Raw genomic sequence first — 15,279 nt, forward strand, 5'->3', positions numbered from 1 at the left:
AAAGGCTTATTCCTAGATAATTTATTAAAACCTTCAGCACTCAAGGTCAAGTTCCATACAATTACATTGTCTCCAGCTTCTGTACTTTCAAGACTTGGAGTGCTGGGTGGAGAAAACATCTATGCTAACAGGCTAGAGTATCTAAGGCCCTGAAGAAATGTTACCTAATTACACAATTACAGGAGGTACAGAAGGGTGTGAACTGTCCTTTGGCAGTGAAGATGCAGGACAAGATCCAGCAAACTTCATAGACTCAAGGAAGTGGAAAGCACAAGAAGCTTCACAAATTAATATTAACAATGGCAGCAACTCCCAAGGGGAAGTGAAACTGAGCCATGAAGTTCAGACCCAACTTTTCAGAGTGAAGGGAATGATTCAGATCTGAGGTTTCAATTCCCTAATTATGAAGTTGAGACCAGCCATGAAATTCAAGTCAGGCTGACACCACCCTTAGCCTAAAAGGCTTCTGGATTTAGGACCAGTGAGTATTTCCACTTTACAGGTTCAGGCACCCATCTTAACTGAGCTTCAGCTGAAATTAATACACATCTGAAAAGTCTCCTACGGCAAAATCTGCATGATATGCAAGTGAGGAGGTCACCATGTACACAGTGAAATTCCAAAGCAAATCAACAAAGAATTTCACACAGAGATTGGGTTGCATTGTTTGAGGTCAGTAGTGGCCCTATATCTGCCCTCTCCACTACCAACATAGTAATCTCAGCAAAGCTAGTTAGGAGGCTACAAAATACTCTGGGGATAAAAGAAAAAAGAAAAGTAAACCAACCCAAAGCTTTAGTAAACAATTTAGAAAACAAATGCATACTTCAACATATAGCTTAGGGACTCCATTCTTATCTCATTCATACTCATAAGAGTCAAGTTGAAGACAATCAAGCTCAAGTGAATAAAATACAGGAAACAAAAGCATTTATCTTTGTACCCATACTAGTTTCAACTAAGCTATTCCATCACATAAGCAGATGTTTAAAAGGCCTAGAGAAAGCCATCTAGCCAAAGAAAAGTTGCAAGATAAACCAAGATGCAAAATTTTATTGAAAATTAATGTCACACATCAATATAGCAACAGCCTTAGAAACACAAGAAAATGTTTTTGGTATTAAGCACAAGGACTACATGGTGTTTGAGGATTCATTTAAAATATATTGCTTTTTTTCTCATTTTCTTTTTGAAACAGATATAAGAATGTCATGCACAGTGATTTTCATTAAAATTGTACTTACTACGTCTCAAGAAAGATTAGAAGTAGAAGCATTAACATATCTTTGATATCAATGCCAACGAAATGCATTTTAATATCAAGGTATAAAGACTTCAATTAAGAGGCTATTATACTTCTTGGAACAGTCTGATACAAAAGGCACTGAGTCACATTCTGCAACTGATTTTTCTCTCTTCAAGAGGCTATGTAATTATTTAGCAAATAACATCTGTAGTTATGCAAGCTCATATGAGGGCAATTGTCTCTCATGCTTCAAGGCATATACTGATCATCTCAAAAGGTCAGGAAGGAACTTCCTTCTTCTCCCATATATGAACTAAGTTCAGTTCACAGGTTACCTTGTATAACTCTACACTTTCCCAACTCACTGGATACCAGCCCTTCACCAGAGGTAGTTAACTGTTTGGGTAGACCAATTACCTGACTGAGTAGGTGAGTCCCAGAGTCCTTACTGACTAGAGAAGCACACTGCCCTGTAAGCAGCCTTAATGCAAATGACATCAAAGGTTCATTAGCTACAAGAATAGGGCAGTTCAGGCTTAGAGTTTAAGATTTCACCCAATCCCCTGTGCCTACAGTTTGCTGCCCCTGAAGACCCAGAGCCAGCCACGATGCAGAAACACACAAGTAGAATCAAATCTGTCCAGGTCTGTGTCTGCCTTCCCTTACAGGAGCCACTGCAAGGTCACATCCCAAGTTTACATAAGGTCAACGTGCCCATTGGCAATGTTCTTTAAAAGCAAGTTTTCCCACTGGGCTGCATAACACGGGGGTGTCACTGATGTAGTCTAGTAACAGCACACAAGTGACACAGAGGATGCTCAGTTGCACTCATCTGCTTTGAAAGCCCATGAAGCAGGACACTAAAAAGCAGAGAGATGCCCTTGCTCCCCACATCCCAAAGAGTAATGAACAGTGCATCTTTTTAACCACACCAGTGGTTTGTAGGCTTGGTAACTAACTGGAAGTATGGAAAGGAGGAGCTCCTGCAGGCAGACAGCACCTAAAGGGACAGGGGTGGTGATAATAACTCCCCTTGGATTTCAGGTATGGGAATTTCCCAAGGCAGGCAGTGGATGCAATCTGCTCTCCAGGGAACGGAGCTGTAATACAGGGAGTGGATATACATCAACTAGTTGACACAGACTGATATGACCTGACTGACTGATAAGGCCCATTTAGTCCATTTAGTTATTCCTTGAAAGGAAAAAGCTTACTTTCCTGAAGCCTCAGAGATGGTAAAGAAGCAATGAAAAGACAACTGGGAAAAAGTTTTCATTTTATCTGCAGAGGACAGACTACAAAGCAACTAAAATTGCTTTCAGTTCCAGGTATTTCATTAAAAAAAAAATAGCACCTTCTAAGCACCTTGTAGCTGGAGAGCAAATCAAGTCACCATTAAGATTAGTTTCACAATCATCATCCTCTTATAGCTAAAGTAGGACAAATTGGAAAGCCTTTACAGAGAACAACAGGATCGAAATAATTTATATTCTTGTTTACTGGAAGTCCAAGATGCTGTATTGCCCATCACGGTACAAGAGATTTCCTAGAGGTCAGATCAAATGATGAACTGGAGCCCAAACTGGAATTTCCCAGGGCAGGCTGTGGATGCCTTGTATCTTCTGGTGGGTTGCCTCCTCAAACTTGCTGGTAGACAGGCCCTGGAGCAGAGCTCTAGATACAGATTAGTGTTTCCCTGTCACAGTGTTTTCATATTGCCATCCACAAGCAGACAAGAGCAAGATCCAGGAATAAACCTTCATTGGAAGGACAGACAACAGTGCCAAGCGTGACTGTACAACTGGGCCGCATTTAGAGTTGAGATCCCATCTCTCATAGGGAAAGGAATTACTGCCCTTCTTCTCCCATATAAAAAGGCACAAAACAATAGTTACCTGCTTTGTGATCTTAAAGAATTTCCTGGAATTTACAGGCAAAGTAAAGAGGCACTTGATTTTGATTATCTTTACACAAGGAATGATGGTAGAGCTGCAATTATATGAAATAGTCACTGTTGGGGTTTAATTAGTTATTATTTATATATTAATCACAATTTTGGGGGCTTTTTTCCATCAGCCCTCCTCCACACTCCTATGGTAGAACAAGTCTTGCTAAGACAATGAAGGAGATATCCAGAGATAGGATATGGCTCTCAAAGGAGATGTTAGTACAAGTCATCACCTGCTCAGATCACAGCTCTGCTGCCTGGAAGCAGATGATATGATGTTCAGAGATAAGAGTCTTCTCCCAGTGTTATCAGGCTTTCTTTCGTTAGTGGGTGGGCCAGGAGGCCCGCTCTGCATTTGGGAGGCACCTTCTCTTCAGGCTGTGCTGACAAGTTTGTCAGTGCTGGGTATGCACCTGCCCCAAATAAATCCAGCACAGACAGCACTGCAGGGCACACAGGTCCCCACCAGTATTGATACAACCTCCTGTGTTTCTCAGGAGCTGTTCATCACTGGCATTTGCAACTGAGCTCTGCTCCCCAGCCACTGCTGATCTGGTGAGACAGCACCCTCAGGAACTTCTTCACATTTCTGTTTCTTGCTGCTGTGAACATTGGAGGGTTCCTCAGAAGCAATGCCACTGCCTGAAAGTGTGGTTTGATGGACACTTCCTTACCAGCATTAGGGGCTGTTCTTCATGTAAAGATATCTGAGCACCTCTCAGAGGGAAGAGCCATAGCAGGCAAAATGCTCACTCTCAACTAGCTCCTCCCTCATTGCCAGTATCCACACCTGGTGCCATGCTCAGCATTGACAGGTTAATTCCATGACACATTACTTGCCTGTTGATTGTTCCTCTATTGTGATAGTCGGGGCTTGATACTTAGAAAAGAAATTTCCAAATGACTCGAAACCCTCCTTGTCGAGCCCCGTACAACTGGCTTTCAGAGATAAGAGTTTGACAGAAGCAGTGAGAATTTACAAGTCCTTGCTGAGAAACAGTCCTCTGTGCAGGAATTGCTAAACCCAGATGCACTTCATGGACACAATTTGCAAAATCCTCTGGCTGCAGGATTAATGGACAAGGTGGGCATGACCTGAGGCCACTTGGCTGAGTCAAACTGCAACATATGCTGGCACTGCTTTCCTTTGAACTATGAGATTTGGAGAGAAAGGATAAAAGATAGCAGAGTTGATGAAAACACTATGGCGACATCTAATAACTGCTGAACATCTGTAAGGAAAGGGGCTAAACTCTGACCCCTTTTCACAGGTAGGGTAGTGAGCAGTTTTGGACACTGCCCTTTACACCCTCAGTTGCAAAGAGACAGGGGACATTGAGCATACATGGATGTCATTACACTTCAACCTCACATTCAACTTGTGCAGCTCAGTCCACCACTTGGACCGAGCCCACAGACTCGGAAGGGACCTTCCTAAGTTCAGTAAAGCTGGATCAATGCCAGCAGGGCTGGTGCAAAGTCAAAGTCACCCAGTCCTCCTTACAATTTCGATGTATTTTAGATCAGACCCTTCTTAAGGCTGAAAATAAGGGGAAAAATTCATGATGCTAAATCAGTGGAAAAAAAGTGATTTCTTAGCAGTGTCAATTCATATAATTATTACCTCTCCCTGTCCAGCAGTACAAATACGTCAGCTGCTTGCACCACTAGTGCATGACCAGCATTAAACAGGCCAAATTGACTATCACAGACCATTTAAACACACATCCCCCGCTTCTGTCCCCCCAGCCCATGAACACGTTTTTTAACTTAAACAAGACAAAAGGCGTTTTAAAATTGAGACCTGCTCAGAGAAACCCTGCTGAGTTTCACAAATACAGAAGTAAGAAGAAAGAGTATCGACACATTACAAAAACAGGAAAAAAGTTACACCAAGACAGACAACATGGTTCCTGACCTCCCAGTGCTATGGGCTACAGCTAAGAGGTCTGTAGATGTGTCTGTTGTTTTTGCAAAGTTTGAGTCCCTTCAGAAGATTACTCTCACTATTCACTCTGCTGCTATCAGGCTGTGTATTTGCCCCACTGTTCCTAGTCCCACCAGCTGGGCAAAGTGACTCTGCCAGCTTGGTTTATGGATATACTGATGGGTTTGGGGGGCTGGAATGTTTTAGGATGGCATCAGTCTGTTTGGGAGGGTCTCTCCTTGAGTCCGTGAGTTCATTCCTGAAGCAGGCCGAAAGGAGACTGTAAAGAAGGAATCAGAGAAAAGGAAAAGATGAATGTACAGGACCCTTCACCAGCCACCAAGAGAGAAACAGTCACTTTCCACCTTCATGATCACAGTATGGGCTTTGAAGGAGGGGAAAAGCAGATGTCTTAGCACCTACAGTGAGGGTATGTGATAGGGAGATTTAGGAAGCTGGAAAGCCACAGGCACAAGCGAGTGCTTGGCAAGGAAGGGAAAACAACTAGTTGATATGGAAATCCGATTCTGTGTCCTAGTCTCATGGATACAAATAATGCCCTGATAATGTTCCCACCGACAAAGAGGAACAAAAGCATTCAACCAAAGGGGAAAAGGAGCAGCAGCTTCCATTGAGTCCGCATCTAACTACAAATCACTTCAAAACCGGAGGCTGGTGCTAGGGAGAGAGGATGGTGCCTACTGCCCATACTTATTACAGCTCAACTACCCCCCTGGGGCCATGAGCTGATGCAGAGGGCGCTGTATCTTTGGAGCCCACAAAGCACTTTTACTTGGCTACTTTCATCTTGGCAATTCTCTAGTTAGAACACTATCCAAGTGCCTGGAGTTCACATGCAAGCACAGCACTACAAAACCAAAACAAAACATGCAAAAATCCATTATTAGGTTTCACTCCAAAAATGAGATTAACCAGGTGGAGGTATGAAGAACACCTTCCCCATCAGCCCCCTCCCCGAGACAGCAAGCACCGGGATCCTTGTAGCTCCCAGCTCAGCTGGAGCACTCCAGGCACTGGATAACTAAAGCTCTGTCCCACCTCACTTATGAGGTTAATTCCTCCTCATTTGCATAATGAGCTGTGCTGCTCACTAAGGCAGCCAGTGGGCTGGTAGCTGCAGCCCTGCTGATATGAAAGAAATGCTTGCTGGGACACAAGATCCCACTTGGACATAAGAGCCCTCTTCTCAGTAGCCATTGGAAGACTTTGTGAAAACCCTTCAATCACAGGAGTTGGACTCAGGGATCCTTATGGACCTTATGGGTCCCTTCCAACTTGAGACATTTTATGATTCTATGCTGCAGTAAATGGAAATACAGACTGTTCTGAAAACAGCACTCAGAGTGAAATCTAGCACAGGAAATTTTGCTGAATATGGAAAAGTGTTTTCCAGTGAAACTCTTAAAGACTGTGCAGATAACTCCCTGGGAATATTGATCGTAAATGTATTTCACATCAGGGTATCAAAGAAACGTTCTCTCTCCAACAAAGCACTCGCCACCTCTGATATCTCTTGCAGCAGTGATTATTTGGCAAATCTGTGTTTTACACAAATGGTGGTAGACCATGAAAAGGACATCTTCTAAACAAGTATGTGTGCTGTGGCTGAAACATGGGCCCCAGGATTAGACAGTGAAAAAGGAAGAATAGAAACTGCAGGAAAAAAAGCCCAACAACTTCCCACCGATGATCATGAAGGTATTTGGCATAACAGTAAATAAGAGAAAACCATGCACAAAGAAGCAAGCAGAGAGAGGAGATGAGACAGAGAAATATTGTAGCCCGGCACAACGCGGAACATCGCAGTATTTTGGTCATCTTGTGGGACACGAGATTTCTGATTGTCACCAGATTTGTCCTTTTTATTCCAGAACATTCCAGCTACATCTGCTAGCCTGTCAAATGCAATACTGGTCTGTATGTGTATGAGGGCAATTATACAATTGTTTTCCAAAATGACAGATTTATCATTTTAAAACTACCTTTCACCATTATAACCTCACCCTTGCTTTTCCTACTCGTCAAAAAAGATGACGTTTTCCACGTTGTAGGAATGAAAGGGACAACTCTTCCCACACACCTCGATAGCTTCTCTATGTTAATCATTGCCCTGAAAAATAAACTGAAAAAAAAATCAAGCAATTCCTCCATCAAGGCTTGACTGTAGAGCAGTCAAGGCAACTTGCAAACATTCCAGTCCCACAGAGCCCTGCTGGGACCTACAGCTTCCAAAACACTCAAACTTGGTCATGGCATATGCACTTTCCTAGCTTCCGCTTTTCACACAGGCATTGAACTAAGGTGAACCAAGCCTGAATTTTGGAAGTACATCCCTACTTACAAAATGAAAGGTCAGAACAGACTCACCAAGGAGTCTCTGTACTGCTGAGTTTGGCCAGCCTGACAAGGAAGCAGTGGCAAGACATCTCCCAGCAACCTGCTCACTTGCCAGGCTGCTCTTATCCAAACCATTCCCTACAAAGTGTCTGCTCTCCCCATTTTCACATCAGGACCTGAAGCTCCTTTATGATTCTTTTTTGGGGTGTAATTGCATCTAGGAGTCTTTTTAGCCTAAAAATCCCTTTGCCCTGAACAAATTCCTTCAGATATTAAGCCACACCCTGGATTATTGAGGAAAAAGCATCAAAACCCAACTGCACCTAAGAAACTATTGCCTGAATATGCATTTCAGCACAGAAGATTCTGCTTGATGGCAGGCTATTGGCAGAGACAACTGCAGCAGCTCTGGACAAGCACTGAAAAGTTATTTTTCTCCCCACTCCTGGCATCCTTAAAAGCTCTTAATCTTTCTCCCTTGTATTTGAGCACACTCAGCAACTGAGAAAAATGAGTTTATAACGGGACAAGTGCCAGGAGACACGCTGAAAGATATCTCATTAAATTAAATGACTGGACTTCTACATGCTGGTCTTAAAGGTAGCACAAATACCAACCTCCGTTGCCAGAAACCCATCCTCCTGATACAGGAAGAATGAAAACAGTAATTATGGCAAATTACTGTCAGCACCAAGCGAAAGCTGTCATCTGCTGCTGTCCATTTCTGCTTACAAAACCATTTCTCATTTGAAATGGCTGTGGTTCAGGTGGAGTTTTGAAAACGAGCAGCAGAACACACAAAGGCCGCAATGCCTAGAAGCTAGTAAATACAAGCTATAGTATATACAAACAGTGTAGATGACTGATAAAAGTAACTAATAATAATGAGATTTTTAAGTGCCCCCCCAAAAAAGAGTCCAGAGGCCCTGGATGTTCCAGCCATTTTGGCACAAGGCTTTTTTCACACCTCCACGAGACTCCAGCTGACACTAAAAACACACAGGCCGAAATGCGAACACACGCGGAGATCTGGCTGAAAGCTGCGGTATTGCAGAAGTCCTGAGACAAGGCCAAGGCACCGAAATAAATCCCTACAGGTTCAAGTGGGACTTATGTGGTGCCTTGGCCTCGTGCTAACCTCTGCAGGGGAATGAGTTATACCCACAGCCTCTTGACGCGAGAGCTCTCCAGCAGGAACGCGTGAGTTCCGAAGCACTACCGCTGGCAGCCACCTACAGTCTGGGCAGCTATTTTGTGTCACCCGAGACAGCAGGTGAAGCAATGCTCATGAACAACACTACTGGGAAGTCTGGGAAGTCATTCTCTGACCTGGACTCTGTAACTGCAAAGCTCTGGGAACTGAGAGGAATATGGAAACCAGACACTTATTTGGCCCTTCTTCTCCCCGACCTCCTGGCACTTACACCACCCAAAGCAATGCCAGTGCAGCCCCGTCAGCTGAGTTCAGAAAGGGCCTATACCTGCCCAGATGGGAAATTTCTCATGAGCAACATGGAGAGCCAGTTGGCAAAGTATAGTTTTTGACAACACTTTAAAAGTGCACGTGTAGAGTCTTTCTTTGAAGTGCCCACAGGTCACAAAGGAAATCTTACACATTTCAACCTCGTTCTCGACTTTCAGCTTCCTGTTTTATAGCTGAGCAACCTAAAGTATTGTTGTCCCACCGAGACATCAGCCCTCCAACACACCAGAGATGCACAGCAGTGGGGTCCAAGCACTCAGCTGAGCCAGTGCTCACAGTCCCAGCTCTACACACTGTGGCAAGATGCTCAGTGGAGATGCTGGAAGTGGATCAGTGGATGCTTCTCTGGAGAAAAAAGGGAGATGGTTCCATGTTTGTTGCCATTCCCCTGGAGCAGACGAGAGAGCAGTGCACCCAACCTGTGCTCCCCAGCTGGGGCAGGCACATGCAGCAGGTTTCTCACCCCAGGCTGTCAATGGCTCTGCCTTTCTGTGTTGCCCCTCGGGCTCTGGCTGGAAGTCAGAAACAAGGAACTAAGTCTGTCCTCTTTCACCCTGTGAGGCCAAAAGGTGAAATGTGTGGGACAAGAGATCAAAGAGGGACCTTTCAAGCAGTCAGGACATGTGCTTGGGGAAGGAGGACTGCTTTGCCCCATTGCTTGGCCCTCATTTGAGCACCAACTCCTTATGAACAGCTGTGCAGAAGCCTTCTGTGTCTCTCTCCTCTCTCCCCTTTCCTCACTGTCCCCACTGCACTGACCACTGCAAGCACTCTCATACTCACTGCTTCTGGAGCAAGTGCTGGTGCTGCTGTTGCTGCTGCTGCCGGTAGGTCTCAATCGTGTGCTGGGGAAGGTACTGCATCAGCTCCAGGGACTCTTTGATCTTTAGTAGCATTTCATATGTCTCCCGTCCCCTCACCTGCATCATGGGAAAAGGAAAGGTGGTGGGGGAAGAAAAGCTTTAAAGGACTGCATCTATATTCCTTAGTGACAGCCCTTGGGATATTCTCATATGTCTCACACAAGCCACTCTTAGTCATCAGCTAAAGAGATTTTTAATATTTTTTTATTTGCAATATGTACTTAAAATAGGTAGCTCTTGGGATTAAAAAAACCCAGAAACTATTCTTCCACATCCCAGCCCCATCATCAGTTCTCTCTGAAGTCTAGCTGAGCCTCAAGTCACCAAGAAAGATATTAAACATAAGGTAAATGCAAAGATAGAGAGAACTCACTGGCAAGTATAAGAGCTCATCATCTGGGGAACGTCTCTTTTTGATAGATGTCATCTGTATGCCGTGAGTTCCTTGTCGAAATGCTGGAAGAGAAACCCCAAAATCATCCCATTAAAAAAAAAAAAAAAAAGAGGAGGGGAAGGAGGGTATGACCAAGAAGGCAAAAAGAGATACAAAAGAGACATGGAGTGCATGGTCAGCTTAGATCTGTAGTGCTCTGAAAGGATCTCTGCCTGAGCCAGTCCAGAACTGTGCTTGCAAGCTCTCCTGGATCCATAAGGCAGATGTTGGTTGACCATACCATTTGGAGAAACACATCAGCCAAAGAGTGCTGGACATATGACAAAACCCCAGCAAGCCATGTTTAGAACTTTCCTTTAAAGGCTGTGAGTTTTGGTATTACAGTGCTCACGAGTTCTTGGTGAATCACTGATCCACAAAAGCAAGATAACAGACAGGGAACATTCAATATTCACTGAGAAAAGGAAGCCATACTCCAATATGCCTCCTATTAAAACATGCTGCCTTGCTGTTCAGCCTTGTGCCATCACCGAGTGTACATGGGAAACCAAAGCTGGATTTCCACATCCTGCATGTCCGATGAGTACTTTGCACTCTTTAGAGCACGGAGAGAGGCTGCTCGCCCGAGCACCTCTGATGCACAGCAAGGTTTATGTGCAGCCTTAATCTAGATCCCTGTGGCTGGAAGGCATGCCACAGCACAAGCCTCTGGCTGGATGAAGCAGAGAATAACAGCACAGCCTCAAACAAGAAGTAAAGGTTCAAAAAGCTGTTTGAGTTCCAGGCATGTAATTGGAAAGTGGCAAATAAACAGCCCCACAGCCACCACCGGCAGTGCTGTAAGAGAGCCCACAAACCCAGCTTGTCAAACACTGTATTGCGAACACCAGCTCCTATTTTAGGCTGATTCACCCCGAGAGAACAGACATTTGCCGTCCTCCTGCCCCCAAGCCCATGCACAGCACCACCCTGTCCCTGCAGCACAAGCACTGGGGACGCACCGCACCCAGTGACAGCACAATTTGCAATCTGCCCAGCTCTGCCAGCTACTTACGGCGCTTCGTACCATCACCATTCTTTGTGCTGTCAGAGACTTGCTGCTTGCGGATGCTGTCCTCGTCTGCTTTGCGGTCTCTGCCTGGGCAAGCGCAAATACGGGCTTCAAAACACCGGCGGCCCAAGACTTGCCCGCTGGGAAGAGAGGTAAGAAGAAACATCAGCTGGCATCTTGGATGCAGGCCAGCAGCACCCCTCAGCTTCATACCAGACTACGCAGACGGACCCAAACCTCCCATTTCCCAGTCAGGATTTCCGAGGAGTTGGGCAACTCCCACCTGCAAAAATCTAAAGAAAAAATCCCACAGCCCCTTGAATCAAACTGTTCCTAAGGATATGGAATGTTGCCCTGAGTGGAAGAGGAGCCAGAAGGCCACCTTTCCAGCAAAGGTTTATACACAGGATACACTACTTACTCTCTTGTTTCCAGAGTCACAATGATAAGGATCGGGCGACGGTTCATCCCTCCAACGCAGCTACTGTTACACATGAAGTTGTACAAGACTGTGGTGAACTCAGTACCAACCTGGATGAGACAAAGGGGATGAGCACAAGAGATGGTGGATGGAAAGCTCTGCTTTTTCCAAGCTGTCCTCTTTTATTTCCCAAGTTGCAATCGGACTAGCATGAAAAAGGCCCCCACTACCAGGTTTCCTTAAAGGAAATGAAGAACTCCTGCCCTCAAGGGATAAAGAGGGTGTTTAATAGCTCATTTCTGACAAAGAGGAAGAAGGGATTCATTGTAATGAGGATGGAGAAAGCACAAGATCCCAACTCCTCTGACTAGGGTTACAATCCCCACCCCTTCGTGTACCAGGACACCATCACCCTGAGCTCACAACATACCTGGGGCGGCTCGTAGGGGACCAGCACGCTCTGCCTGCCGGTGATGGGGTCTTCTACATACTGGGCATGGCTGTTCCCTTCCACCCTGATCAGGTGGCTGGGAGGTGCAATCTGCCCTGCAAGGGTAAGGAGGAAAAAAAACAAGAGACACTGTTCAGTGAAGCAAGGTCATGTGCCGGAAGTTCCATAAAGGGAACTCCTGGCCCCAGAGGTCTATCGGAGCATGCACGTGCCTCCCAGCCCTTAAAGCATCCCTTCCCAAGATCACTTATGCCAGACATCAGAGGCAACATGGACTTTCTCAAGCTTACTCTGGGCACCTGTGACTAAACTTGAACAAGTGCCTCCCAAGATCCCAGACTAAGTAAGCCCAAATGTCAACAGCAGCTCTTCCAGCACAGAATTTGTATGGATTTTCACATCAGCTGAAAGCCTTTCTCTTCCTCCCTCTAATGCATACACAAAGCAAAATCTTTCAAGTTTCAATTTCTACTCTTTTCCCCATCAATTGCTAGCCCTCTTCTGCTCCCTCTCATCAGTCATGATCCTAAGGAACTAAACAGGATTCAAGCAGCAAGAGAAATATGCATTTAATTAACAGTCAGCTTGAAAAATCTTGCTTGCCTACAGCAGCAGAAGGCAACATGATCTTCTTGGTTCCCAGGCCACTTTCCAATAATTAAAAGTTTCCTTTCTAGAAGTTTTCTTCAGTGTTTCTACAACAGACAACTAAATTCTGAGGAAAGAAGCCTACTATGGGTTCATCTCAAGAATTTGTTTTGTGTATTAACTATTTGTTTCTTACTCAAAATACAGTCTATTTCTAGACAATAACTATTTCAGAATAAGAATTTATAGTTTTAATATTTTCTTTCTTAAAACTCCATTATTGAAAGGTATCAACACTCAAAAAATCCAGTTCTGTTAGAAAAGCACTTTCTAATATGAAAAATTGTCTTGAAGAACTGTCTCATTGATTTTACACTCACAAGTCCTTGCTTATTTTTGGGGCTCGTCTAGCTGGCTGCTCTGTAACCAGCAACGGGATCCAGGCTCCTAAGACATCCTGATAACTGACACCAACTGGGTTTTTTTACAGTAGGAGATAAATTATGCACGTAGAATAAAACAGATGCTCATCTGAACTTATGTGAACTTAAGTGGCCAAGGCAAAATGGAACCCAGCCCATGAGTTTGCAGAAAACCCCAGGGCATTTTAAAAGCAGCTGCTACTTCACTAACATGAGGAGAAGCAACTAAAAGATTATAACATTAATACTGACCCAATAGTGGTGAGTGTACAGGAAGGTTACCTACAGTTGATGCTGGCACTTTGTGGTGTCCTGCTAGAGATAAACAGCCCCTCTGTCTTTGAGGCATGGATTAAGGACTGGAGATGATATTGCATCCTGTTACTAGATCCCTGTCCCAGCGACATGGAAGCTCATTCCTGAGCACAAGAACAGCTGCTTCTCATTGCAGGGGCAAAAGCAGAGCAGGGAAAGGCTGCCAGAGGGACACTGCCTGCCATGGGGACAGACATCCATCCAACCTGGGCAGGCGCGGGGTTTATTTCAGTACTTTCTTCCCAAGGACATGCTTGCACAGGGACAGCTAAAGTATTGTATGACGCTTCCTGCTAAGCATGGGAAATAAAAAGCTGCACAAGAGGGACAGAGGTCTGCTTCCAGAAGGTTTGCTCTGAAGCTGCTGTCAAATCCCTGCCCTGGCCAGTCAGCAGCCAGCAAAGCACTGCCCTCCTTACCCTCGTTGAACTCCCGGCTCAGCTCGTGGTTCGGGCAGCGTTTGACCACTTCAGTGACATGTTCAGCTTTCTTGTAGACTGGCATAGCCCTGATGACAGCTCCCTGAGGTGGTGGGGTCATCACTTTGATCTGGATGGGACATGTCTTGGCAATCTGGCAGTACAGCTTTTTCAGTTCGGTGGAGTACTGAAAGGTGAAAAGACCAAGAGAGTCAGGAAGGTCAGCTAGAGAAGGAGGCACACCAGAAGGATGGAGATGGGTTTGCACGTGTAACTGAAAGCACCAATGCATTGCATTGTACTTGTTTGCACAACAGCCACACTTCCAGACAAGTGACAAAACCCCTAAACCTTTACCTGTTTTAAAGCAGCAGAGCATAAATCTACATCCTAGTTTTCCCAAAGGCAAAAACTTCAGATAAAGAGCACTTCCTTTACACAAACACATACAGTCTTTATTTCTCTTGGGCACACCTCTTCTCTTCCAAGGGACATCCATTACCTACCTAACAAAACAGATGCTACTCTTTTCACAGGACCCTGTAATCCTGGAAGCACTGGAAACCACATATGTAAAGTGTTTCACCCTGCTTTCTAAGAAACGCTTCTACTTTTGCAGAGAGATGAAATAAAAACATGAACCTTGGGACTGAAGAGTACTTGAAAGCAAGACTGACCGATTTGAGAGTTGTATCAAATCTGACATTTCAGTTATCTTTTAAAAGCATTTCATACATCTACTGAGCACCTCTGTAGCAATCTCCTCACTTCTAAACTCAAAGCATTACACTCACAAAAGAGGTTAATTTTTTTTTTTTTTCAAATATTCAAAGACCAGAAGAGTTGAACAACCCAGAAACCAGGTCAATAGTGAGACCTAGAGCAAAACTCTGCATCTGGCTCCAAAACGGAGGCTGTGTCCATGCAATGAACACCTGAAACACTGTTCACTGTGCTCTTTTGGATCATATTAGGTTTCTCTTAAGATGTTCTCCACTAAAACAGTAACACCGATGCAGCATTTTCCTGAAGTGTGTTCACATCTGGAAACCTTTACTCAGCAACACATCAAGGCTGAGGTTGTTGGTTTCTTTTCAAAACCCCTCAATGAAATAAAGGCACATGCTTTACCAGGGAGGATTGCAAGGGAACTCTTAATTGGTTCAGTACTGCATAACCTGAACCTATTTTCCTGGATGTCTCCCATGAAGGAGACACTCCGGTCTTCCCTGCTGTACAAGGTTGTTCCAAAGTATGGCATTTTTTTTCAGTACCCCACTCCAGAGGTATTCCGTTTTCTCCTGGTGCTCAGACACTGAGGATTGCAGAGCTCTCCCAGTAACTCTAACAATGTAACTCACAGGAATTGCTGGCATTTCCCCATTTCCATGTC

General features: G+C 44.7%; 1 protein-coding gene across 1 annotated transcript in view; it reads right to left on the minus strand.

Annotated features, from left to right (window-relative positions):
• TP63 (tumor protein p63) overlaps positions 1–15,279 on the minus strand; it is a 102,720-nt gene that overhangs the window by 7,759 nt on the left and 79,682 nt on the right. Inside the window, exons 5-10 of the mRNA XM_027720798.2 lie at positions 13,887–14,073; positions 12,122–12,237; positions 11,692–11,801; positions 11,274–11,410; positions 10,199–10,281; positions 9,746–9,882 (exon numbers count right to left, since the gene is read on the minus strand). Coding sequence (XP_027576599.1) covers positions 9,746–9,882; positions 10,199–10,281; positions 11,274–11,410; positions 11,692–11,801; positions 12,122–12,237; positions 13,887–14,073 — 770 coding nt within the window. The remainder of the gene's footprint in view (positions 1–9,745; positions 9,883–10,198; positions 10,282–11,273; positions 11,411–11,691; positions 11,802–12,121; positions 12,238–13,886; positions 14,074–15,279) is intronic.

The sequence above is a fragment of the Pipra filicauda genome, unplaced genomic scaffold (assembly GCF_003945595.2).
Source record: "Pipra filicauda isolate LSUMZ 115617 unplaced genomic scaffold, ASM394559v2 scaffold98_size3848907_pilon, whole genome shotgun sequence".
Taxonomy (NCBI): Eukaryota; Metazoa; Chordata; class Aves; order Passeriformes; family Pipridae; genus Pipra; species Pipra filicauda.